At 32.8% G+C, this 26,420-nt stretch overlaps 3 protein-coding genes across 8 annotated transcripts; 2 read left to right on the top strand and 1 right to left on the bottom strand.

The window, feature by feature from the left end:
• The first annotated feature begins 358 nt into the window (after positions 1–358).
• On the top strand, positions 359–3,832 carry LOC130943892 (scarecrow-like protein 1). 2 transcript variants are annotated; one of them, XM_057871978.1, is made up of 4 exons: positions 359–457; positions 1,042–1,117; positions 1,698–1,742; positions 1,832–3,832. In XM_057871978.1, exon 4 carries the CDS (start codon positions 1,870–1,872, stop codon positions 3,610–3,612), a length of 1,743 nt encoding a protein of 580 aa, XP_057727961.1. In that variant the 5' UTR covers positions 359–457; positions 1,042–1,117; positions 1,698–1,742; positions 1,832–1,869; the 3' UTR covers positions 3,613–3,832. The 2 variants fall into 2 exon arrangements, with proteins under 2 accessions (XP_057727961.1, XP_057727960.1); XM_057871977.1 differs by lacking the exon at positions 359–457 and having other exon boundaries at positions 695–1,117.
• Positions 3,833–9,341: 5,509 nt separating this feature from the next.
• LOC130944881 (thioredoxin M-type, chloroplastic-like) lies at positions 9,342–11,002 on the top strand. The gene is made up of 2 exons (XM_057873462.1): positions 9,342–9,643; positions 10,624–11,002. The coding sequence occupies exons 1-2, from the start codon at positions 9,415–9,417 to the stop codon at positions 10,941–10,943; spliced, it is 549 nt and encodes a 182-aa protein (XP_057729445.1). The 5' UTR covers positions 9,342–9,414; the 3' UTR covers positions 10,944–11,002.
• Positions 11,003–11,296: 294 nt separating this feature from the next.
• On the bottom strand, positions 11,297–19,193 carry LOC130944880 (transcriptional corepressor SEUSS). Of its 5 annotated transcripts, none has more exons than XM_057873459.1 (11): positions 18,671–19,193; positions 18,052–18,202; positions 16,796–17,904; positions 16,428–16,547; positions 16,106–16,154; positions 15,739–15,953; positions 15,544–15,612; positions 15,137–15,234; positions 14,362–14,455; positions 14,157–14,226; positions 11,297–12,785 (listed from the first exon to the last, which is right to left on the bottom strand). In XM_057873459.1, exons 3-11 carry the CDS (start codon positions 17,870–17,872, stop codon positions 11,809–11,811), a joined length of 2,769 nt encoding a protein of 922 aa, XP_057729442.1. In that variant the 5' UTR covers positions 17,873–17,904; positions 18,052–18,202; positions 18,671–19,193; the 3' UTR covers positions 11,297–11,808. The 5 variants fall into 5 exon arrangements, with proteins under 5 accessions (XP_057729442.1, XP_057729443.1, XP_057729440.1 ...); XM_057873460.1 differs by having other exon boundaries at positions 18,160–18,202; XM_057873457.1 differs by having other exon boundaries at positions 16,796–18,202.
• Between the last annotated feature and the right edge of the window lie 7,227 nt (positions 19,194–26,420).

The raw sequence follows: 26,420 nt of genomic DNA, 5'->3' as shown, positions 1-26,420 counted from the left end.
ATGATGTCAGAAACCGCGTCATTTTGCACCGGTTTTTTTTTCTTTTCTTTTTTCTCTTCTACGCTCCCTATTCAGATATCAATATCAATAATTTATATTCATATCATCTTTACAAGTGGACACGGACTAAGCAAGTCCAAATATTATTATGTATGATAATTACTAAGGAAATATATTTTTAATAGAGAAAGACACAATTGCCACCAAAATAGTCAACTAATGCCTCAATCCAACGGTCATGATTGAAAGATGAAACACAGCATTGAAATTAAAGACATACACAAACCTCTCTTGAGGTACAAAGTTAACAATGACACATTAGTATAATAATGGTAATAATAAACGAAATTGTTTGAAGTTGGTATAAACATATAAGAAAAAGGTACAAAAAGAAAATGTTACGGTGAATGCTAAGTAGTTTCGTTAATTTGGATGTGTGGGGTTTAATAAATCTTTGGTGAGTTGTTCAATTGTATAACCAGTAACATTTTCTGGGTTCCAGAAGCTTAGATTATTTTATCATCATTACCTTTTCTTCTATTTACTTTTAACCAAATCCCTAGGGTCTTTTTGGAATTGGAATATCAATATGTTCATATTATCATCATCATTATCATTCTTTAAAAACTTAGTTCCTAAGACCTAAACCATTCTTCATATCTGACTGCTAATTTCTTTTCTTCAATCATTCAGAGAGTTTTATATTATATTATATTATATTATATAATATTATATTATATTATATAATCTTGTCAATTTTTTCTTCATTCTTTCTTGTTCTTCCTTATCTATACTTGTGCACTTCAATTTCTCAAAGTTCTCTATTGTTAATATTGGAGTGGTTTAGTTGTTATCTTATTCGTTGCTTTTCTACCAACCTTGAACTCTAATTCCAATAAATTTTTTTTCTTTTATATATAGAGAACAGTCACCAAGCTGAAAGCAGTAGTTATGCCATTTGGTGTGGCTATATTTTTTCTTTGGAATTGGTCAAAATACCTAAGCTAAGCCCTTTTTTTATTTTTTATTTTCTTCATCTAGAAACATTCATAAATCACAAGGTTCATCTTTATCTGCTTTGGTGTGTCTGCTTCTTCCTGGTTTGTGATTATATCAGGTAAACTTTCTTCTGCCTTTGGTTATTGACTTATTGTCTCTTTAATTTCTACCTCCAGAATCTAGATGATCTGCTTTTAATGAAATTTTAACTTGTGCATGTCTTTGGTTCTTCCAAAGGGGAGTTTTTTGTTCAAGTTTTTTCTGTTACTGTACTTTGATCTATCTACTCGTCTATTCAATTGGAATTTCAAGCAAAGAATTAGTTTTGAGTTGCAACCTTGGGTTATGAGGATACTAAACTATCATATTTGTTAAACTTATAAGAAAGAAGACTGTTTATGAGAATCTCAGATCAGTTTTGTTCATATGTTTAGATTGAAAATGATACTTGCATAAACTGTGAGGTTTCTGCATAATCTGGACCATTTATTTAAGAAGTGTATGGATTTGTGGTTTAACTTATACCATCACATATAACCTTTAGTGAATTGAAACATGAGAATCATCAACCCTGCTGATCCAAAGAAATTATCTGACACAAAAACTACAAAATTCACAAGTGTATCTACTATGTTATTGATATGGATTCATGGTTCCAATTGAAATTGTCTTCTAATTCTGTTTTTCTCCCCTGTCAGGGTACTCTAATCCTAGCAAGTTCAACAAGATTACTAGTTTTCAAGGTGAGTAAGGGAATTTAGCTTGGTAGTTTAATCTGTTTCAGAATTTGTAGCAATTTTCCTGGCTAATATCTTTGATGCTTTGAATACAGGCTGAAATTCTATATGATCTGAATTAAAAGGGGGAACCATGTCATTAGTTAGATCAGCAGAGCTTGCTCCTACACCGTATAAAAGCGCGAAGCTATACTCGCTAAAGGAAACTGATGTTAGACCAGGATTATCATCCCAAATCTTTGATGCTGACAAGCATAGAAACATGCACATGACAGATACTTACTCGAGCGAGAGTTACGAAAAGTACTTCCACGAATCGCCTTCAGAAGAGCTGATAGAACCGTGTAGTTCTGGAATCTATAGTCCAATTCACATTGATGATGCCTCTTCATACCAGTTCAGATCCAGTTCAGGAGCTTCTTTGGTTGCTAACAACACTTTTGGTACCTCTTTTGTGCCTGAATTGGGGTCAGGTTTTTCAGAAATTGGCAACCTGGATGATCAAGGACTAATGAGATCAAGGCTTAAGGCACTGGAGAGAAGATTGCTCGGTCAAAGTGATGGTGAGGAGGAGGAGGAGGAAGAGGACATGTTTGGGACTTCTCAAAACATGGAAATCGAGCAGGATATTTCTGAATGGGCTGATTCCATTCAGAATATGCTGCTCCAAGACTCTCCGAAGGAGACTTCGTCTTCGGATTCAAGTCTTAGTAGCAGCATCAGCAGCAACAAAGAAATGTCAGCAATTCCTCAAACTCCTAGGCAAATGCTCCTTGATTGTGCGGTTGCGCTTTCGGAGGGGAATCAAGAAGCAGCATCGTCTATGATCAATGATCTACGCCAAAAGGTATCGATTCAGGGAGAGCCTTCCCAAAGAATTGCAGCCTATATGGTGGAGGGTCTTGCAGCTCGCTTGGCTGAATCCGGGAAATGCATTTACAAAGCACTGAAATGCAAGGAAGCTCCTTCTTCAGACCGTCTAGCAGCAATGCAGATACTCTTTGAGGTCTGTCCATGCTTTAAATTCGGATTTGTCGCCGCAAACAATGCAATTACAGAGGCAGTTAAAGATGCAAGAAAGGTTCATATAATAGATTTTGACATAAATCAAGGGAGTCAGTACATAAATCTAATACAAATTCTTGCTTCAAGATCAAGGAAGCCTGTCCATGTTAGATTGACTGGGGTTGATGATCCAGAATCTGTTCAAAGATCTGTTGGAGGCCTACAGATCATAGGACAAAGACTTGAAAAACTAGCCGAAGCACTCGGCTTACCATTCGAGTTTCAAGCAGTGCCATCAAGGACTTCCCTTGTCACTCCATCAATGCTTAATTGTCGTCCGGGCGAAGCACTCGTGGTAAACTTTGCATTCCAGCTTCATCACATGCCTGATGAGAGCGTTTCGACTGTTAACGAGCGTGATCAGCTCCTTCGCCTTGTGAAGAGCCTGAATCCGAAGCTTGTCACGGTTGTGGAGCAAGATGTGAACACTAACACTACTCCTTTCTTGCCACGATTTGTTGAGGCCTACAATTACTACTCGGCTGTGTTCGAGTCGCTTGATGTTACTCTTCCAAGAGATAGTCAGGACAGGATGAATGTGGAACGCCAATGCCTGGCGAGGGACATTGTGAACATCGTGGCATGCGAAGGCGAGGACAGGATAGAACGGTACGAGGTTGCCGGGAAATGGAGGGCTAGGATGACAATGGCTGGGTTCACTTCAACACCAATGAGCAAAAATGTGAGTGATGAGATAAGGAAAATGAATAAGATGCATTATTATGACAAGTACAATGTGAAGGAGGAGAAGGGTGCTCTTCATTTTGGTTGGGAAGACAAGAACTTGATTGTTGCTTCAGCATGGAGGTAACTAAGAATCATGATAATAAATGTTATTAGGGGAAGACTGAGTTGAGTTATTGGTAGTCATATTTATTATTATTGTTGTTGTATTTGTTTGCTTGCTTATATTTTAGTCATAGGTACTATTTTTCTTGTGTCCTAGTATTTGGTTGGTTCTGGTTCTGGACATTGTAAACTAACGCACAATCTTTAATCTAATAACGAACTATATCATTTTGCTATGTAAACATCATTGGTCTTGGTCTGCAGAATCACAAGAGATTGAACAACAACTGCAATATGTTAAAAGAAACAAAAACAATATGAGGAAACAGACAATTAAAGCATCATATGGTTCCTTTTAGTTAGCCTTAGTTGTCCCATCAAAATAAAAACAAAAAAGAAGATACAAACTTGGTAGAAACTGCAGAATTTATTGTTACCAACGAAATCATCTTGATTTGAAATAATGGATGCTATCTCTTTCTGTCACCGCATCATGTGCTACTTAGTCCTATGAGACTATGAAATTCAAACATAACAAAATCAAAAATGCTTCATGCACCAAAAAAACAGTCACCAACTCAAATCACAAAATATTTGTATATAAATGTGTTGTTTAACTTTTCCAATATGGATGATAATTTGATAGTTGATTATTTATGTATATGTAGCATGGTTGCAACAAAATACATAGAGCAATGTTATATGGTCAGCAGATATTATTATTTTTTGTCGGTATTTGATTAGCATAAATTTATACCCATATTTACAAGCATTTTGCGTACAAAAATTATATAATTTGTACTTATATTTATTAGAGTTTACACACTTGAATCAATATAGTTTATACTCATATTTTTCAGAATTTGCATACGTAAATTAATAAAATTTACTTATTAAAGACAATTAATATTTGTGCTGGTCAAATGACGGTTAAAAATACTAAAAATTGTTTGTCCCAAGAGTTTTTCAAATATCTCCACAAACTTTTATTTTTTACAACATTATTACCATATAAACATACATATTATTAAGCTTACAAATTCATATTTTAATTTGCTTATTCAAGTTAGCTTTGCATGATTTTTTTTTTTTTTTTAGTGGGGGGTTTCTTAGCTTTGGAAATATTGGCCTGATCCATCATAACACATCACTCTTAATTGAAACTATGGGCCCTTTACCAAAACTATCGGCTTGAAATAATCAAAAGTCCAAGGAATATTCGAGAAAGTCAAAGGATTTGAATGCAACCTTTGGGACTTGGGAGTTGGAACTTGGAACTTGGAACTTGGAACTAATATGAAAGGCAAATATAAGATATTCATTGACACCAAAAAGAAGAGATTTTTGTTTTAATTCGAGAATAACTGGGTAGTCAAAAAATTTTGAATTAGTTAAAAGGGATAATAAATATCTTGGTTCTTAAGAAATTTGGAATTCGACGACTCTTCAAAAACGAAAAAGTTTCCTCTGGTTGGGTTATTCATCATTGCTACAATATATATAAACAAATAACAATAATAATGCACTTCAGTTTTTCTTTTAGTACTGCACCTCGCGTAATCTTGTATGATATTCCATGATTATTTTACAAGTTCTTCATCTAGGTCCAGTGTTATAGTTTTAATGAATGGAAGCTTGAATAATGCGTCATAAGCATAGTTATATAGTGTTATTTTTTTAAAACGAAAAAATAAAAAATTAATTAATGGACATATACAATCTAAATGAGTGTTACGAGAGAAACAAGCACGTGGAAACAAAATTTTTGTTGGGCTTATGTCACACATCAAGAAATCTATTCAATTCAATAATGCATGTTGCCATGTTTGATTCATGCTACTCCTAATAATCGTTTCTTATTAAAGTTCATTTATTAAAAAGATAAGGTTCTTCGAATCCAACTGCTGATTTGTCTGCTTTAGGCTGCCCTAACAAGAGGTAAGGATAAGTATATAATTTCTCTATATATAATTTTTTTTGTTGTCCAAATTATTTTTTAGCCCAACAGATTAAGAATTAATTTATTGTAGATTTAAATTCTATTTAAAGATTTGTCGCTGGAACAATAGTTAACAACCTTCTTTTGTAGTTCTTGAATAATTAAATAGTTCATATATTTTGATTGCGTGCGACGATAGGCTAGTCAATTTTTGTTTTCTTTTTTAAGTTTTAACGTACATATTTTTCTTTGAGAAAGTAGAGCAACGCTAGGGGTCGCAATTTTTCGATTATTAGCTATCAATTAGCCATCAATGATGATTTGATGGTGTGAGATTGGTGTGAGATTTCATCCAATGGCTCACCTTTCTCTGCTGGTTACATGCTGGCCAAAATTCAATAGAATTGCTGGCCCCTAGACTTTCCCGAGAAAGTATAGAGAGTCAATGATCTAAGTGTAGAATGTGTACAATGGAGGTTTAGAAAGTATTAGAAATATAATCATTAGTGTTACATTGTCTTGTCAGGTTACGCTTTTGGGATGAGCAGGTTTATGATATGGTATTAGAGTTCTAGATCATGAGATGTTTATTATTCTTGGTATCCAGATGGTTATTCTGGATAGTATGGATGATACTCATTTTATTCATTGACCAAAGATTTAATCCATTGTACACATTATATGTTTAGGTAATTGGCTCTCTATCGGTCCCTTTTTCTTTACATTTCATAAATTAAGTTGCTATTAATTTTGGAGTAGGCCTTAGGGAAAAGTTGAGTGGACCATATCAGCATTCAGATGGCTTGTTTTGCTGAACCGTCACAATCATTTGACGAAGTTTTTATTTTAGTCAAGTAATCAGCTTAATTGTCCAACGGTAGATCTTTCAATAATGTTATGTGTATTTGAATTAGTAGTGTTTGCAAATATCTGCTTCACACAAATTGAATGATATAAAAAATCTAAAAACATGTTCGGATTCTGAAAAGTTTGTCCATGTTAAATGTAGCTAAACTTTTTGCTACCAAATAAATAAATAAATATAAAAATAAAAATAAATCAAAGAATCCACTCATTTACTGCCACAAGTGAGATAGAAATAAAGATCGCCATGCATCTCAAGACTCTAAACTCCAATGGTACATAAATTAAATAGCTCAGTACCACCATACCCACTTGGTCCATTATTCTTCATCATCAACACAAGAGTCCCAAAATTGTTGGGCACGGGGCACGGCCAAGCTATAACAAACGGTCTATGGGATCTTGTCAACTTTTTATGCCAAATCATGAAAAACAAAGGAAAATATGAAAAGCTCCAATCCTTTTATACATGCATACATACATAAATTGAAAATAATCATTCATCATATAGCTTTTTAGTGAGTCAGCCTATGCACACTCAAAATGTGAGTACCCCAATCACTTATTATTTTCAATATTGCCTGGGTATGTGTGTAATTCACTGCTACGAAAATAAAAAAGAGAAAGGTTAGGCCAGCACTTTTTATTTTGTGTATTCTTATATTTCCCAATAAAAAATTAGAGTTTTAATTTTTTTTTTTTTATTGTCTACAATATTTTTTAATTCGACAAGTTAAGGACTAATTCGTGACAAATTTGAGCTCCATTTAAAAATCATGTATATATATCGTATCCACTGATTTGTATTGTTTATCCTTTTTAAAAAAAAAAATTGAATCCTCTCATTATGATTTAAGTTTTTAGCAATCAAAAAAAAATTTCCCCACTAATCGAATTATCCATTTTCTAGTTTTGCAAATTTTTAAAAATTCCAACTATGAAATAGGTTGGTCTGAATTGAGAGGGGCCAATAATATTTGTGTATAACATAAAATACAGGAATACACAAAATAATTTGCAATATAGAAAAAAAATTAGCTCCCTGATCATTCCTCTAGTCATAATGACTTCTTTTTGGGTCAACAGTCATAAAGTATTATTATTAGTAATACATGTACATACATAATTACATACATGGGTGGTAATGTATTCGGTCATGAACATTACAATGAACAAATGATGCTACACGCTTAATGGATGTTGGTTAGTCATAAAGTTATGCTTGGTGATTAATTAATGTGGAATTGGAAGGTAAACCCTAAATGTGGGTTGGCCGATTCTAATCCTAACTTAGGTCCTGGACTTTGCAATTTGCATATTGGATTAGCACTTTGGAGTGTGACATACAAATTTAAAGAAGCTTTTCCTCGTGAAATAAAGCATCTCTTTGCAGAATTTGATGATTGATTTCTGTGCAACGCGTAATTATGTCTCTTGACAATAGTAGTTCTAGATTCTCATAGGGTCAAATTACATTTTAATTATAATCAATAATTAGTTTTTCTTCTAAACCAATAAATAATTAGTAATTACTCCAATAAAAATGTCAAAAGCATATTCTCATAATGATCTTGATTTAAAATTGTGATTTATTTATTTTAGCATTTTTTAAACAAATGTAATATTTTTATAGTATATGAAAATTAAATCCTAAAATTTATTATTCAATAATTAAAATAAAATATTTTTATATAATGACAATTATAAATTTTTTATTGGAGTATTCACATAAATAATTATCCTAAGTATTTTTATATTAGTACATTCAGCACTGGTTGGATTTTTTTAAATAATTTAATATATTTAAAAAATAATTATATTAAATATACCCCAATATCAGTACTAATATAAAATTTATATTCGAATATAAAATACATATAAAAATAAATCAAACATATGTATTCATACATGCATACATATAATATCTTTTATAAAAAATATTAAGTAATTTTGATACATATAAGATATTTTGTATAATAATTCAATTAAATTCATTCTTTTAAATCGTAATTTTTATTAGTAAATATAAAAAACAATTATTTTATTGGCACGATAGATAAATATCTTCATCTTTATATTGATGCTATATAAAAATTAAATCTATCCATTAATTTATATAAAATAATATTTATTTACAAGTAAACATTTTTTTTAAAAAATAAATTTATTATTTTTTCCATGAATTTCAAAACAATGATAAACTTACTTATAAAGAAATGAAATTAGTTTTACACTCGAAAAATTATCTCCATATAATAAAAACATTACACGTTAATTTTTATTTACGAATAGATATTCTCAATATTCTGAATTTTGATAAAAAAAAATAATAATTTTTTTTTATTTTTCATACATACAAAATTAATTCGTTTATTCATAAACATATTTACTCTTGTGTCTTAAAATAACAAAGCAGAGGTGAATTAAAGTCCCACGCTAATGGAAAGGAATAATAAATCGTCCCGTATTAATTCTCACCACTCGTTAGAAATTCTTACTACTGTTTCAATCTGTCATTAAAGTATGTTTGGATGCTTTATAGTGAGATAAAAGTTGAGGTTTTGTGAAGACATAAAATTAAACAACATCCACATGAATTTGAGCCTTTTCAGATCCTCACAATCACGTTGCAATTATCCACTAACAGATATACAATACTACACCATCAAAAACAAAATAAATTTAACTAACTTGGATTGGTTGAGTAGTCAGCTCACTCGTCCACTTAAGTAAATGTCGGTAGTTCGAATTCTACCTTGTGCATGCAGCAACCTATTGGCCAACGACAGACTCTTAAATGGAGCTCAAATTCATAACGAATTAGTCCTTGACCTGTCGAATTGAGGGATACCGTGGACGACAAAAAAAAAAAAAATCAACAAAACTAGCATATCCACAAAATCCACAAACACTGGAACTGATATAAATAAAAATAAATAATATATAACCAAAGTTATTATATAATATAATATACCTGCCTCCAAAGGAAAACACACAAAAAGAAGAAGAATTATCAGCATCATGGCCTTGGAGAACTGTTTAAGATTAAGTACCACAGTAGGAACAGCAAGAATTCAATGTCTTTCTCCATTGTCTTCAAGGAAGAAACTTGTTTTTTCATCTTACAGAGGATTTAACAAGTCCATGCTACATTCAACAGTATCAAATTCAAATCCATCTCTTTACTCAACTGCTGGTACCTCTAGAAAATCCTCTTTTGTTTGCAATGCTCGTGAAAAGGTAAATGAAGGTAATTACCATTCACACAACCCTTTGTTAGCCTTACTTGCTTTCTTGTACGCTTTTTCATGTTTGAATTTTCCTTCACACAATAACAAATTATGACTAGAAGCCATAAGTGCATATAGTTATACCTTTTAGTCTCCATATTACTCGTAATTATCTTAGAAGTCTATTTAGTAGAGTGAAAATCCAGAAAAAAAAAAAGTAATATTTCATTATCAGAAACTTTAGGGGCAAGCAATTTTTAATAATTTTGGCTAGTATAAATGCTAAATTATCTTCTATAAATAAATTTTATTAATTTATATGTATAAATTTTAAACTGAATAATACTACATGATCAATAAATATTATCATTTTCAACTAGTAATAATTTGTAGTCATATTTATAGATATTTTGCACACAAAAATCATATATAGTTTATAAATTAATAAAATTTAATTGTTAAAAATAATTTAATATTTGTGCCGACCAAATAATGACCAAAAATACTAAAGATTGTTACCTCCAAGAGTTTCTCTTCTAAAATATGTGGGTGTAAATTGTATTGACTCATATGTATAAACCCTAAATATAAATACAAATTATATATTTTTTGTGTACAAATATTTGCAAATATGAGTGCAAACTATTACAGACTAAATGCTAACCCAAAATGATAATATTTGCTGGTCACCTAATATTATTGTTTTGTTATTATTAAATGACTTTAGTTAGTATGTATCCTAAAAGAAATGTTAATGCTTATTAATTAAAAAAATCTAAAAAGTATTACATATAAGCTTTTTGTTATATTTATTAAAGAAAAACATTTAAAATTTTACTAATAATATTAATATACACGCTAAATCAGATATTTTGAATTGACTTTGACCGTATATAGACTTTGCTAAAGTTCAGATTCATTGAGGAATAAGAAAGTTGTATCAAGATTTTGTTATGAGCAGTTAGAATAAGAAAGTTGTTTATGATGATGAATTTGGCAGTGCAAGTAGTGACAGACTCAAGCTGGAACAAACTTGTGATAGGAAGTGAAACACCAGTGCTGGTAGAGTTTTGGGCACCATGGTGTGGTCCATGCAGGATGATAGCACCCATCATTGATGAGCTGGCAAAAGAATATGCTGGCAAGATAGCATGCTACAAGATTAACACCGATGACTGTCCCAACATAGCCACACAGTACGGCATCAGAAGCATTCCTACTGTTCTCTTCTTCAAGAATGGAGAGAAGAAAGAGAGCGTCATTGGTGCAGTCCCCAAGTCCACTTTGTCAGCAACACTTGATAAATATGTTGACATTTGATTATACACAAAATCGACTAAATTCAATTTCGTCTTTTATTTTAGTATCACATTCTCTTAGTCAACTTAATTCATGACCAATCAACTATAAAATGTCAACAATACAGTCAAAGTTGACTAATAGTTGATTAGTCAAATACTAAATTAATGCTTTCAAATTTTCAAGGGTTAAAATAAAATACACTTGCAATTTGAAATACCATATTGATCATTTACTCGATCACAATAGAATAATGGCATGAAATTGGAGAAATTTTCTACTTGTTCATTTGTCTAATACCATTCTTTTTTCTTGTCCTAGACGCTACTCTCTGTATATATATATAGGTTAAGGGCAGTGTTTCCATATATGGATTGAACACTTTAAATAATATATATATATTCTCTCCACATTTTTGCAAAGGCTACATTGGATAAATCATTAATTCAATATTGTAGATGTTAAACTTCCTTAATCATCATCTTCTGCAGAGGAACTCTGTTCTCCCAACAACCAGATGCATTTTGTAGCCCAAAATTTTGTGACCTTCCTCGTGCTAGGGCGTGAATCAAAGATGAGTCTGGGGAAAAAGCCATCAAGACAAAAATTTAAAATATAAAAAGAAAAAAAAAAAGGTTACACTTGAATTCACAAGAAAAACCAGCCCCATCAGCCACACAACCAGCCAACAAATATTTCCATTTCTTATATTATAAAATCATATACTGGCAGAGTGGCCTACGCCCTATCAGGCTATCACTACCCCAATAGCAATTCTGCTGTATTATCGTTCGACGGCCGAAGGCAATCTACCATTGCTTGCACTGGGAAGCAGCTTCGAAGAAAGAACCACAACATCCCACTCACCATCTACAAAGAGGCTCTTTTATGGAGATGGTTTCCAATCAAATTGAAGATTATTAAAACTATTTACTGCTCCTAGACCGCTAAGTAGTTGATTTGACAAATCCTGCTGATGGTTCATGGCTTGATCCCTCGCGATTGAGGCCATTCCTCCTCTTCCATTCATGACAGAATTATTTCCCATAGCAGCTCTCATTCCATTAGGCATACCGGATTGACCGATACCCATTGTGCCGTAACTACCAATCCCAACGCCGGAATTACTGTTCATCGCACCATTGCTTACCATGCCATTGCCACCATTGAGCCCCGTATTGGTATTCACCGGCAGAATACCATTTACGTTCTTCACGTCATTCCCAAGAGAACCAACACCTACCATTCCACCTGTGCCATTCATCTGGGAGGACATCATCATCTCATGTATTATTTTCTGTACGGAGCTCTGAGCATCACTCGGGTCTGCCTCACCAGAGAGAGGTGATTGCTGATGTTGTAAGGACATGTTACCCGATGAGTTTGTTGCGCCTATGTGATTGGCGGACGTTAAGGTGGTGGGGTGAGATGTTTGTGGGGGAATATTGGAGGAAGATGGTGTAGGTGATTGGAAAGGCGATGAGTTAGGCTGGGCCGGTGGAACAGTGCTCGAGGAACCTGGGGATGGAATCTGAACAGAACTGCTTCCATAGGGACTGCCTGAATTGTTCATTGAACTTTGTTGTCTAGAATTCATTGAGTTCTGGTGGAGAAGTCCAACAATGGTGCTTGTGGTGGTCGATGCAGATGCAGAGTTGGCAGTGTTATTTACACTGACCATACCATTGCTGGAAGCGATTTGCATGGCACCAGCTTGCACCGAGTTTTGATCACCATTTGAGTTATGGGCCACCATTTGCTGTTGCTGTTCCGGTTGCTGCTGTAATCTATCTTCATGTTGTTGTCCTTGATTATGAATTCCAGATGATCCACTTGTTCTCCGAGGGAATTTGGCTAAGCTCTCTGGGACGAAAGGAAAAAGAAACGTTACATTATCATATAGCAGCCATCTCAATAAAACAGTTGGAGAGAACAAAGTTGCCAACATAACAAATATCATGTTCAATAAAAACGGTATGATACTTGGGTGTTGGGACACATAACACAGTGTCACAGTATAGAACATCTTTGCTCCCTTAAAGAATTTTATTTAACAACCATCAGTCTCAACTCTTGACCTCAAACCCTACAATTACAATGATCAACTTCACGTCTTTCAATGTTAGTTTTTTTTTCCCTGCGAGCATCCTTGACCCCCCACAAAAAGAGGAGGTATAAAGGAAGATAAAAGGTGACAAAAAGCTGCACATCATTCCTCCCAAACAACAGTTCCAAATTATAATAGCCTAATGGTTTGGCTTTAGCACATAAATCATCTTTAGTGGAGGCATTATCAGCTCTAATTGCCTACAATCGATTTCTTTCAATATCTTGTTGTAACAGTCTGAACTCTGAAGCACCCAATAACAGACCAGATTCCAATCACTATAACTAGGGATAAATTAGTTGGATGGATCATATGCACCATATGTCCATATCTGCCCTTGCATGCTCAACAAGACTTAATTACATCTCCCGTAACTTAACAAAGCATTCACTTGTTTGCAACTCAAGTAATTCTCCATAAAATCCCTCCATTATAACTAGAGGACCTAAAGACAGATGCTACATTACACACCAACTCGAGTCTCCAACAACAATTTTAACCAGATTGTCAACTAGCCTTTTAAGTTTATTTATCTTCAAGTCCCATCTTTCTTAAATCAAAGGTAATCGTGTCTATAATTCATAGTTATAAAAACCGACCCGACAATTGACCTAGTGACCTAGTCAAGGCACAAGGTCGCCAGTGGTTCAAGTCGTGGTTCACTGATTGAACTCCTTACACCAAAATTAATTAATTAATATATAAAAGTATAATTTAATTTTATCTATGTAATATATTTACAAAAAAGAATGTATATCAAGGAACAAGTTGGCCTAGTGGTGTACCGGCTTATCATTTTCCAGGAAACCCGAGTTCAATTCCAATGGATGAGCCAAAATAAAATTGTTCAATTGTAAGAGCGGTCCAAATATCAATCTGAACTGGTTGATTTTTTTGTTGAACCAGCCAATGCGGTCCAATCCAAATTTAATAACTATGCTATAATTGATTCCATTTAATGTGCATACCTTTTTTGCAATCTGTAGCATTAAAACAACTTTAAACTTATTTAAAAGGAGAAGTATGAAGTAAATGCACTAAGATTCTCAATGGTATAACTTGACTGATACGGATAATATCAGCACATACAAGAGAGCAATGAACTAGTAAAATGCATATAAACTTACCCATGGGTCCAGTCCCTGTTTCTCTGCTGTAATCTATCAAGTCCTTCATACTATTTACCACTTCTGATATCTGCAAACATAAATAAGGTTGTAAAAGATTGATACTAATTCAGAAAAAGGACCAAAAGTGCACCATCTGAAACATTGTTTAAAACATTATTTACTGGAAAAGTAAGGTGAGTAATGATTGGAAATGGATAAATACCTGTAGGCAGCGCACATATCTCTTTGTATATCCTAAATCATTTACTAATGGAACTTCCAAGGCTTTAGCCAATTGACGGGCGGATGCAACAAACCTGGAAAAGAAGCATGTGAACATACTTAGAAAAAGATAAGCAGAAGCTTAAGGTAAAATGGCAAATCTAATTTAAACCACAAGGTGATCAATGGAACTCACTAGCTAAAGCTAAACTATGGCACAGCCGACCCAATAAAATAAAATAAAACAGAATAATAAGAATAAGAAAAAAATGCACACACACACAAGACAACAAAAAAGGAGAAAGAGAAATCGGGAAACAGGAAATGGTGGGTATAAAACACGAAATGCACCATTATTCCTAACAATGCCACCTTATCCCAGCACTTTACGAATAATGCAGGAGAATTATTTTTCAATAAGAATGAAATGAGTAGATCACAGCTTCCAATACAACTTGTTTATTATATACAACTGTACAAGGGGATCAACTACCAAAATGAGGGGCATAAATTAGTACAGAACAAATTGTACTCAACACATTACTATAGGAGATGAGCATGGCAAAATGTTCACATGAAAGCCATACACAGAAGACAAATAAGCCAGGGCTGATTCCATGGGCTTGACAAAAGAAAATTGTGGCCAAGCACAATATGTAAGTTTCAAAGAACGGTAGTATCAGCAAGAATTTCACAGGTTTGATCATAAAATACATAATCCTATAATTAACAAAAGGCTCGTAAATTGACAAGAATAAATGGTAAAATGGACTCACATATTGCAGTTGTTTTGCAACTCTGGAGCCGAGACATTTGGTGTAGCATTTTGTGTAAAGGCCTGGTACTTTTGAGCAACCGCTCCAAGCTGACTAACCTATATATAATAATAAAAATAAAATAAACATGAGTACAAATAACCGCGATGCATGCCATTTAAATACATCAGCATGTCCCACTTTAAACCTTTACAATGATAAGTTTAGCACTACAAAAATGCACTCCTATGTGGGCAAAATATGAATAGCAACACATAAAATAACAATGTCGAAACTTGCTACAATCACATGAAAAGATTAGGAGTCAATCAGCCAAGTCCCTTAGTGCATTTAAAATTTTACATAAACAGAGAATCTGTATCTCCTTATAATTACAAAGGTCTATCATTGTGTAACTAATGAGCAACCTGAGGTATTAACAATCTTCTAGGAATGAGTTCTTCATGGCGCCTAGCACAAAATTCCCAAGAGCATATCTGCAAAAAGAAAATAAAGAAAAGAATGTAAATTAAACTTTTCCTCATATAAGGATAATGTCAACAAAGACAACACTAAGCAAGCATTTTTCAGTTGTGATCTGAAAGTTATTCTTCTACATATACCTTCAGGTCTGGGGAGAAAACTATTCGAAGTTGACCATCACGAACAACACGAAGTTGCTCAAAAACACTTTCCTGTATTGCTTTTGCATAATCTAGAACAATCTGCCCAGATGAATTATGATATTCACGGGGCATGTCAACATAAAGCAGCTCTTCCAAAGTGCCACTTTCATACTTTATTTTGAAAAGCCTAGGAAGAACCTCAACAGTTGCTTCTGAAAACACATTAAAAAAACTAAACCACTCAGAAAAAAAAACTAGTGCAGACACATATTTGACAAAATCTTAAAGATGCTGACATTCAAATGTTGTGAGACAGAAATAGACTGTACATGGAATATTGAAGAAATAACATAAAAGATCTTACCGAACCCACGACCAGGTTTGCGATTACATATTTCACAGTGCCAGACATCCTGAAAACGTTTGGAGAATCCATCACTTAGCTATAAAGAATGCATAGTATTCATTAAAATGCTACAACTGACTCCTTGAATCCCAGAAATTTTCATGAAAAATATTTAAAGCAACACTTACTTGAGTGCAGAGATATAAGGATATGCAATCACAACAAATTCAACATGCCAAAACTTATTATGGTTCACATGCACCACTAAAAAGTCCATTACCACTTATATGAATCCAGGAACTAGAATGGGTTATAAATAAGGTTTTATCTAGCAACAGACCTGAGGGAAAACTCCAGTCGTTTGTCTGCCACTTCCATACATAGAAAGACACCACTTCTTCTTGGCATTAGGAGCAAAATACTCAGCAACAAACTTCCTCCAGAACTCAATATTGTTATCCTACAAAAGATCAGAGACAAATATGTCTTAATAAGGCAAAAGATATAAATCAAAGCTCATGGATTTTTCTATGGAATTTGACAAACAGATATGGCATGTGTTACATTGAATTTCTCTTTTTCCTTTCATTATTTCCTTAATTCTTATCCTCTTTTCTCTCTGTAACATTTCCTCTTCATCATAAAAAATATTTTTTCATTCCTAGAGAAGACATATAGAATAAAAACCACAAATAGATTAATCCTTACTTCAGGTCTATGCTGTTGCTGATACATGTAATGTGTAAGCCGCCTAGCACACATTCCGGGTTCATATCCTGGTTTCACAGGGGACCTTATGGGCATATTCTGCTGTTGAAACTGCTGTGGCAGTTGAGGCCGTTGTTGAGGCATTGCTTTCAAGAGTTGTTGCTGCTGCTGGTGTTGAAATTGCAAAAGCCTCTGCTGGTGCAGAAGATTCATCTGAGCAGCAGCAGCCTGAGAGGATTGTCTTGACATGTGGAGGAGCTGCTGCTGTTGTAGTTGTTGTTGCTGTTGTTGTTGCTGCTGTTGTTGTTGCTGGTGATGCAAAAATAATGGTTGATCAGAATGCTGGGGCTCCATTTTCACTTGGGCTAGTGTTCGAGTTGATTGAATTTGCTGTGGTTCCAATTTCACTGGAGCAAGATTCCTCAACGATTGTATTTGCTGCTGTTGCTGCTGACCAAGTTGGTCATTGCTTACCTGCGGCTCCAACTTTACCGGTCCCATACCACCTACCCCTCCTCTCATTGATTGAAAATGCTGCTGCTGCTGTTGCTGCTGCGTATTCAGAGGAGCAGAGAACTGCTGCATTGGCTGCTGACCATGTTGGAAATTCTGAGGTTCCATCTGTTGTGAATGCTGCTGATCTGGCAACAGCTGGTTATTAGATGGATTTGAAAATTGTTGACCTTGACCTTGAACAGAAGAAGCAGCATTCACCATATTTGACTGTACGAACGAGGATGCGGAATTACTGAAGCTCATTCCATTGCCAACACTTGACAGCGGATCTGTTTCGGCTCCAGTATCAACAACTCCTCGCTGGCTACTTCCAGGACCCGAGATCCCAGGATTTGGAACTCCGTTGGGGAAAGATTGATTCAGCATGGAAGTTACATTAGACATGTTTCCTAGAATGTTCATGTTGTTGAACTGAGTGCGTGGCGACACAAGAGAAGGGAAAGAAGTCTGCGAAGGCATGGGGCCCCCTTGAGCCCCTAACATTCCAGAATTCGATCTCAAAAGAGAAGGCGTCACAGACTGAGCACTACCAATTTGAGTGGGTGGTCCTGGAGGTCCCATCGTTCGCTATGATGGTCTTCAAAAGCAATCACCTAAGCAGAACAACTAAGTCATATGAAACATGAGTTTTTCTTAACAAACTATTAATTACACAACAGCTTGTGAGAAACTGGGTATAACCCTGAACCCAGATAATATTTCAACCCAAAGTCCAAGGCCAAAAGCTTTAGAGTCTTCACCGTGATCCAACAGAAGCATGTGGTATTCAGTTTTACCAAACACACCAAAGAAAACCAAAACCAAAACCAAGAAACAATCTTTGATTCTGAACATTACAATTGCGCTACCTCCCTTAAATGAGCAATCTTCAAACGGCTTTCGCATGAATCTCTGTATAACACATGACTTCTCAGATCCAAACCCATCAACCAGTTCTCAAAATAACAGCCAATAAACCAACCAACATTTCAATTTACAATAGAATCTATCAAATTAAAGCTAGCATCTCATGGCAAAAACAACAAAACCCCAAAACAAACGATTCAAGATATCACTTCAAACCCAAAAAAAAAAAAAAACTAACAAGTTTAAGCTCAATTAAGAAAAGAAGAGAGAGAGAGAGAGAGAGAGAGTGAAGATGAGAAAGCATAACACAGCAACTTTATCGAAGTAAAAACACAGTAGACAACAAAAATAGCAGCTGAGAGAAGTCGATCGAGCCATAGCTAGACAAATCAACGATCCAGAGCCACAAATGAGGTAAATGAGTGTCACAATTGAAAGGTAAAAAGAAAAAAAAAGAAAGAAAAAAAAACTAATGGTCAAACGTCAAAGCTGTTAAGACTTGCCGTGACTCACCGTGAGTTGAAAAAATTAATTGAAGAGCCAAAAAGCCAAAAAATCAAGGACGAAACAGCAACTGGGAACTGATCAACGAGCAAAAAGTTTCGAACTTTGAAGTCGGGGTTCCGAATTCGCTCTGCAACATCTGTTAAGCTAAAGGCTTCTAGGGTTTCTTTATCTTCTTTTTTGTTATCAAGGTGTGAGCAACAGAAGCTGCATCATAAGATGGGGGCTTTCTTCTCTCTGTGTTTTTCTTTCTTTTTTTACTAAAAAGAAGAAAAAAAGAAAAAAAAAAAGGGGAAAACCCTGTTGGTGCTGTTTTGATGTAGCTCTTGTTTTGATGTTGTTGCTTGCTGCTTGTTTTTTGTTTGCCTGTGTGGGTTTTTTTTTTTAGAGAGAGAAAGTGTAGAGAGAGAATGGGAGAGTCATTGCGGACGTCAAGATTGTATTCGATCGGATTGAATTTTCTCCCTTCATTCTTTCTTTCTCTCTCTCTTTCTCTTTCTCTTTTCTTCTTCTATTCTCTCTCTCTCTCCAAAAAAAAATATGGAAGTCAAATCTAGTTCTTCCATCTTGTGCCCTTCTTATGCACATGCACTATGTCTACCTACCATCATGATAACCATCATCATGGTCATGATGATGATGTTCGTGCCATGGATGTATATTTTGTTATATTTATTATTATCATCATATGAGAAATATTTTTTGTATATATAGTTAATTGATGTGAAAAAAAGTTTACTGAAGTAGGAAATTGCCTCTATTGTTAATAAACATTTTTTTTATAGGTATTTGTATATTTAGTTAACTAATTTTAAAAAAATATATACAAATAAGCTTTGGCTCTATTGTTAAAAAATCTTTTTTGATTGATAATTTTGGAATTCAATTTATAAATATAATCAATGTAAAATTATTTGTCAGGAATTATAAAAGAGTACTTTGAATGATAGGTACCACCACCGATGCATAACGAAGTTCGTAAGAGGTGGATAACATAATAATTTTATGTAGTGATTTAAAATGTTTGGTTAAATAGGAAAGAGATTATTTTTTACGGACGGTTTGGATCAAAGAAATTTAAAAGAAAAAAATATAGAAAAATAAATAAATAAAAAATTAATTATTTTTTATTTAAATGAGAAGAGAAATTAAATAAAAAAGAAAATAAAGTAATGTCGGACTTACTAAATTAATAGAGAATGAAGTAAATATATATATATATATATATATATATATATAAAGGTAAATATAAATTATATATTTACCTTTTAACACTTGTTCCTTAAATATAATTAAAGAAATTAATAATATAATCTATAAGTAGTTTTATTATTCTTTTATAAAATTATTTATTTGTATTTATTTGAAAAATAGAGAACATTTTTTTGTTTATGGCATTTAAAAAATAATGGGGAATGATAATTTTAAAAAAAATTATTTTTTATTCATAAAAATAATATATTAAAATTTTGAAAAGTTAATTTGAATAACTTTTTCTCTTTAAAAAAATGACTTAAATATATTAATAAATTATAATTTATATATAATATAAATAAAAATATTAATATAATTTTATTCAGTTGTAATTTTTTTATTCAAATAAAAAAATTTTGTTTTTTTATTTTTTTATTTTTTATTTTCCATCTTATATCCAAATAATGTTTTAAAGTTTCGAAAAGAGATTAAAAAAAAAAGGTGATACCTAGATCTTTTGCTAGAAATGATGAGTAACAAAGAAAGGATTCTCTATAGTCCATAGCGTTTATGGTAATATAGGAGTTAAGGGTTGCTTGTTACGAAACTTTTGCTCTTACAAATAATTTATAGATTTATTTTTTTATTATATTACTTTGTTTTTGTTTTACTTCATTTTTACTCTGTTTGATTGTGTTGAGGTTTTTTTTTTTAAAGCTTTGTCCTAATTGTTAATTATTAATAAAATAAATTTACACAAATGTTCACCGATGTGTTATTAGATCATTATATATTCTTTGGTGTCCATTATGTATTTAATCTGACAATTCAAATGTTCAAAAGACAACAAATAGTAAAAAAGAAACGTAAATAATATAAGCATCTACTTATATTGTAACTTTTTTTTTTCATTCGGTTAATACATAAAACTAAATTCGTAATATCTCAATTATTAATTAAGTGAAATTATTTTATGCACTTTTTATGGAAATTTAAGTCATGTTCAACACTGATTGTTTGACTAAAATTAAAATCCAACCTTCAAGCTTATAGCATATATAAAACTTACAAAATCACATATTCAAAGAGTCTATGCAGCTATATTAAAAATCACATATTCTTTACTATCTATATAGACCTATATAACTATGTTGTGCATTTATTTATTTATATGCCTAATCTGAAATATTATATTTTGTTGTCAAAATTACACATATACCCTTCTTTATCTATTAGTTACATTAGTTCTCATTTTTTTGTAAAATTTGGCGTGTGGTGCATGTTGCTAGTTGCCACTTCTCTCCTGTTATCAAGTGACTATAGGTCAAATACGTCGAATTCGCCGGATTAATATTTTAAATAAGTGGATTTTTTTCTAAAATACATTTGTAAAAATGAGATATTTAACTAGTCCAATCTAGTTAATTGTGAAATAAATGACTATGAAATAAACAACTAAATAAGTTGGTTATTTAGGCCATTTGAATTTTTCTAATTCATTTTCTCATTTCTAAATATTTTTAACAACTTTTTTAACAATTTATTTTTTTTTAATTATCAATGGTATCTCTCAATTCAATAGAGGACATCTTTGTCACATATTAGAGTTTCATTTAAAAATTTATTGCTGGCCAATAAATTATTACATGTACAAAATAAAATTTTAAATTTTTAACTTTTATTTAAGCGAACTAATAAGTTAACTACTAAACTAACCTAAATTTTAACGATTTAATTTAAATATAATGACCAACTTTCAACACATTATAACCAATACTAAATTTTTATTTAATTTATATATTATTGAGCTTGTCGCACTAATTCGTAAACGTGTACAACAGATAAAGACTAGTAATGTATTCAATATACGTAACAAGGTATAAAAACCAATATAGCACATAATAGATAATACCGCAAGAGTTTCATATATATATCAAAAGAGTAAATTAAAAGAACATCAGTCATACAAGTGTAAGAAGTAGGAACTCATACTTAGATTCCTTTATTATATTACATTATATGTATATAGTATAGACTCCTAGGCTGTGTTTATTTATAAAGATAAAATACTGAAATATGAATATAAAGATATAAAATTATATTTGATAGGTGAGATATAGATAAAAATATTGTGTCTAAAAATACTAAATTAGTATATTTTGAAGAAAGACACAAAGACACTAATAAAAAACATAACTTTTTTTTTATGATTCTTGTTAATTTTTTATAATTATATTTTTTCTCAAATTTTTTTAATAAAAAAAAATTAGAATAAATTGAATTTTTATAATTTCTTATAGTTTATTACCAAATAGAATATAACATAAAATTTTCTATCTCTGTCTCTTGTGTCTTGTTTTCAGTGTCTTATTCTATTCTGTTCTCAAAAATAAATACAGTCTTATAGACATATGACACCTAGAGTTCTAACCTATTCAAAAAGTCTCTAGTCTAACACTCAGGCTAGTAAAATCTTACATCTCAAGAAAATACTAACATAAAAAGAAAAAAACAGCTTAGACTCCATGGTTTCATATAACATAGATGTTCTCAAAATACAAAGCGTACTCCAAGTCTAGATTGCAATAGAAAGGCAACATTATCTCTTCAACGAGCGTCATAGTCGGCACCACTTTTAAAAACAGTGAAAGGAAGAAGGTGAGAACCTACGATTCTCAGCATGGTACTAACGGAGGAAAATGATTTGCTTATCGATCCTAGGGAAAGGCTTTAGTGTAGGAGTAATCATATGTGTTATTATTTCAACGAACCCTAAGTTATAGGTCTTAGCTTTCATTTATACTATGATCGTTTTAGTCTTTTTCAATCTAATTCAGTCTTAATTCCCCTTTTCATTATTCCTTACCGTTTCTTATAATTTCTTATAGTTTCCATTTATGTTTAGTATTATAGTCAATCTCATAACAGTTAGTTAGTAATAGCAAACAATCATAAACAAGTCACAAATCACAAATACACACAAGTCACAGAGCACAATAGTAGAAAACTAAGCACGATACAAAATTACAAAGAATATGCTATATACAATCATGATGCATGTCTGTCGTACGCAAATCATGAGTTCATATGTTGGTTCACTACCCGCAAGCTGATATTACCTGGGAACAAGTCTCAGTTATGGCTTCCCAATTGTGTCAATCCAAGTATATGGTTGAATGGTTAAGAATATCATCAGTCCATGACAACCGGCAGTCGTTGGTGCGGTAATTTATAACCCACAAACTAACCGGCAAGTGTACCGGGTCGTACCAAGTAATACCTCAGGTGAGTGAGGGTCGATCCCACGAGAATTGATGGATCAAGCAACAATAATTGAGTGATAGACTTAGTCAGGCAAATAGAAAGTAATGTTTAGGCAATATAAAAGACATTAAACAATATAAAGAATATTGAAGGAAGGCAAGTAAATAAATTGGGAAGAAAAGATGGAGAAAATAGTTAAGGTTTTAGAGTTATCTATTCTTCCGGATTAACTTTTCTTACTAATTATTTTAATCATGTAGGATTTAATTTATGGCAAACTATATGTGACTAGACCCTAATTCCTTAGACCTTTCTAGTCTCCTCTAAAATTCATTAACTGCCAATTCCTTGGTCAATTAATTCCAATTCAAAGCTGCATGATCAAATTCCAGTTTATATGCCACAAAAACTCTAATTACCTAAAAATAAAATGATGATATGTCACGTATCCCGTTAAATCCAGATAATTAAAATTTAGGAGAATATGTTTTCAAGCTGTTGTTCAAGTAAAGAGCTTTTCCAAGTTTTACAAGAACTCAAATAGAAAGAGGATCATACTTCCGTTCCACCCAAATTCATAAGATAAAGAGCAAAAACAATTATTATATTATAAATCCATACATGAATTAAAATAGAAAAAGCAATAAAATCAGTCCATACAAATAGACAGAGCTCCTAACCTTAACAATGGAGGTTTAGTTGCTCATGACTCAGAGAAAAAAATAAGGATTCAGGTAAGTTGTCCGAGATTGAATTCTCTTAAAAGTTCAATGTTGCATATCCTTTTATATCTAATCCTAATATATTTAAAATCTATCTTCTAAAACTAAAAATAATATCTTTTCCTAAAAATAATATTTGAATTTAAATTAGAATTAATTAACAAGTCTCCAGTTGATGGGTGGGGACCACTCGTTTTGTCCATTCTGCAGCTTCTAACATGTGTTTTCTGGGCGGAAAACTAAGTCAAAACAGCCCAGAAATCACCCCCAGCATTTTTTTCTGCGTTTTCTGCACGTGGCGTATGTCACGCATACGCGTCAGTCACGCGCACGCGTCAGTCACGCATACGCGTCGCTGAGCAAATCTTCAAATCACGCGTACGCATCAGTCACGCGCACACATCGCCATGGAAAGCTCCAAATCACGCGCACGCGTCAGTCACGCGTACACGTCGCTCCTCGCTGCCATCTCCTTTTGTTCTTGTGCTGCAGAAACTCCATCAAATCCAGCCAAATGCTACCTAAAATAAACAAAATTGCAAAAGACTCAAAGTAGCATCTATATTGGCTAAAAGATAATTAATTATTTATTAAACTCAACAAATTAAATGCAAATTCACTAGGAAAAGATAGGGAAAATGCTCACGCATCAGTCGTCGCAAAGCTTAACATCATAATATATGCACAATGAGAAATAGTGATCAACAATTGGCGGGCGTCCTAACATTTAAATAGTCCGTGGGTAGGATAAAACCACAACTTCCACATTCATACAATTCTTACACTAAACAAGCGGGACAGAACTATCGACCTTGCCAGGCAAACATTTAATCATTCATCAAGCCTGAGACATTTATTCATTATCATTTTGTTATAAAGCTTTTAAAAAGGTTTATTAATAAGTACTCAATCTTATAATTTGTCTCATTTAGTCTAAGTCTTTCTCATTCTATTTTTAGTCTGTTTTATTCTGTTTTATTCTGTCTTTTTTCTTAGAAATTTTTTTGGTCTTATTTTTTAAGATATTTTTCTTTAAGTCCCTTTTTTTTAGATTATTATTCTTTTCACCATCTTTTAGTAAATGACTTTGATATCCCTTAATAAAAAATTATTATCCTACCTTCATCTTTTATTAAAATGACATTCATGTCCCTTAACTTTTCAATTATCATTCTAACTTCAATCTTTTAGGAAATAACCATTTTATTCTTCATTGTCCAAATTATCATTTTGCCTTTAAATTTTTACATAATTACCATTATAGACTTGACCTTTTCTAAAATTACATATCCGTAACTCTTTTCAAAATGATCATTATATTTTTAAATTTTTTTAAAATTTCTATTTTGCCCAACCCAAAACATCGTTTTACCTTTAGTATTTTATTAAAAGACCATTTTGCTTTTTATGCCTCTATTTACTATTTTATCCTATAATCTTTATTAAATGACCATATTACCCTCACACCTCTTTTTAATTATATTTTTGTTCGAAATCTTTTAAAAATGATCTTCTTACCCTTAAAACCCTCTTTATTCGTATTTTTCATTCCATTTTACCCTTTGATGCTTTTCACTTGAACATTTTTAACCTTTTCTTCCTAAGGTTTTCTTTTCAAACCCCTTAATTCCTTCTTTTAAATTCTTTTTCTTTTCTTCTCCACTTTAAATCATTTGGTGTTTTTCCTTATAATTTTCTTTTTGCATTATTTCAAAGTTTTTCTTTTCTATACTTCAATCTTTCATTCTCATCTTTAGAAAGGCTTTTAAACAATCTCAAGTATAAGGCTTTATCTTAGTATATAGTTTTGGCCATAATATTTTCAAACTTATATTCATATACAAGCATTTCAATGACATTTAAACATCATCGAATATTCATTTTAAGTGCTCAATTTTATCAATCATCAACTAAGATCATCAATCAAACATCAAAATACATATAATATCTTTTAGATTAATCTAACTCTTACCTTAACTCCAGGCTTGTTAACTGCTCTCTTTAGGAGCTTTTTGTACCGCTTTCTTCCGAGTTAAACACCAAAGTGGTCCCTGAGATTCACAAAATGCACCGATTTAGTCCCTGAGTTCCCAATTGCACAAATTTAGTCCTCCAGATTGAAAAAAATACATCAAGTTGGTCCCCCGCATATTTTCCGGCCAGATTCCTTACCGCCGGGAGTGACATGGCGAATGAGTGCCACACTGGATGAACGAAAACGACGTCGTATTGGGTTTTGGCGCTAAACCCACTAATAGACGACACCGTTTCAACTCAGCATCTACAAAACTTTCAAACCCCCTCCCCCAATATTCAAAGATCACTTCGTCTTCTTCATCTCCTGCGAACTGAAACCATCAAACCCTGGCATTCTAGACTCCTGGCGTGACTTTTCGAAGTGAAACAATCTGGAGTTCAGTGGAACTTCTTCATCGTTGGCTGAAGATCGGTGAAGGAAGGAGCAAAGATTCTGCCTGAAATCTCCTGTGACAGAGGTAGGCATGCAGAATATTACATAGTATTTTTCTGTTCTACGTAGTGGTAAGGTATCGTACATTATGGATTTTACTTGGGAATTT

This window comes from Arachis stenosperma, chromosome 8, assembly GCF_014773155.1.
Source record: "Arachis stenosperma cultivar V10309 chromosome 8, arast.V10309.gnm1.PFL2, whole genome shotgun sequence".
NCBI lineage: Eukaryota > Viridiplantae > Streptophyta > Magnoliopsida > Fabales > Fabaceae > Arachis > Arachis stenosperma.
The sequence above is the reverse complement of the archived record's forward strand: the minus strand, read 5'-3'. Positions and strand labels throughout refer to the sequence as shown.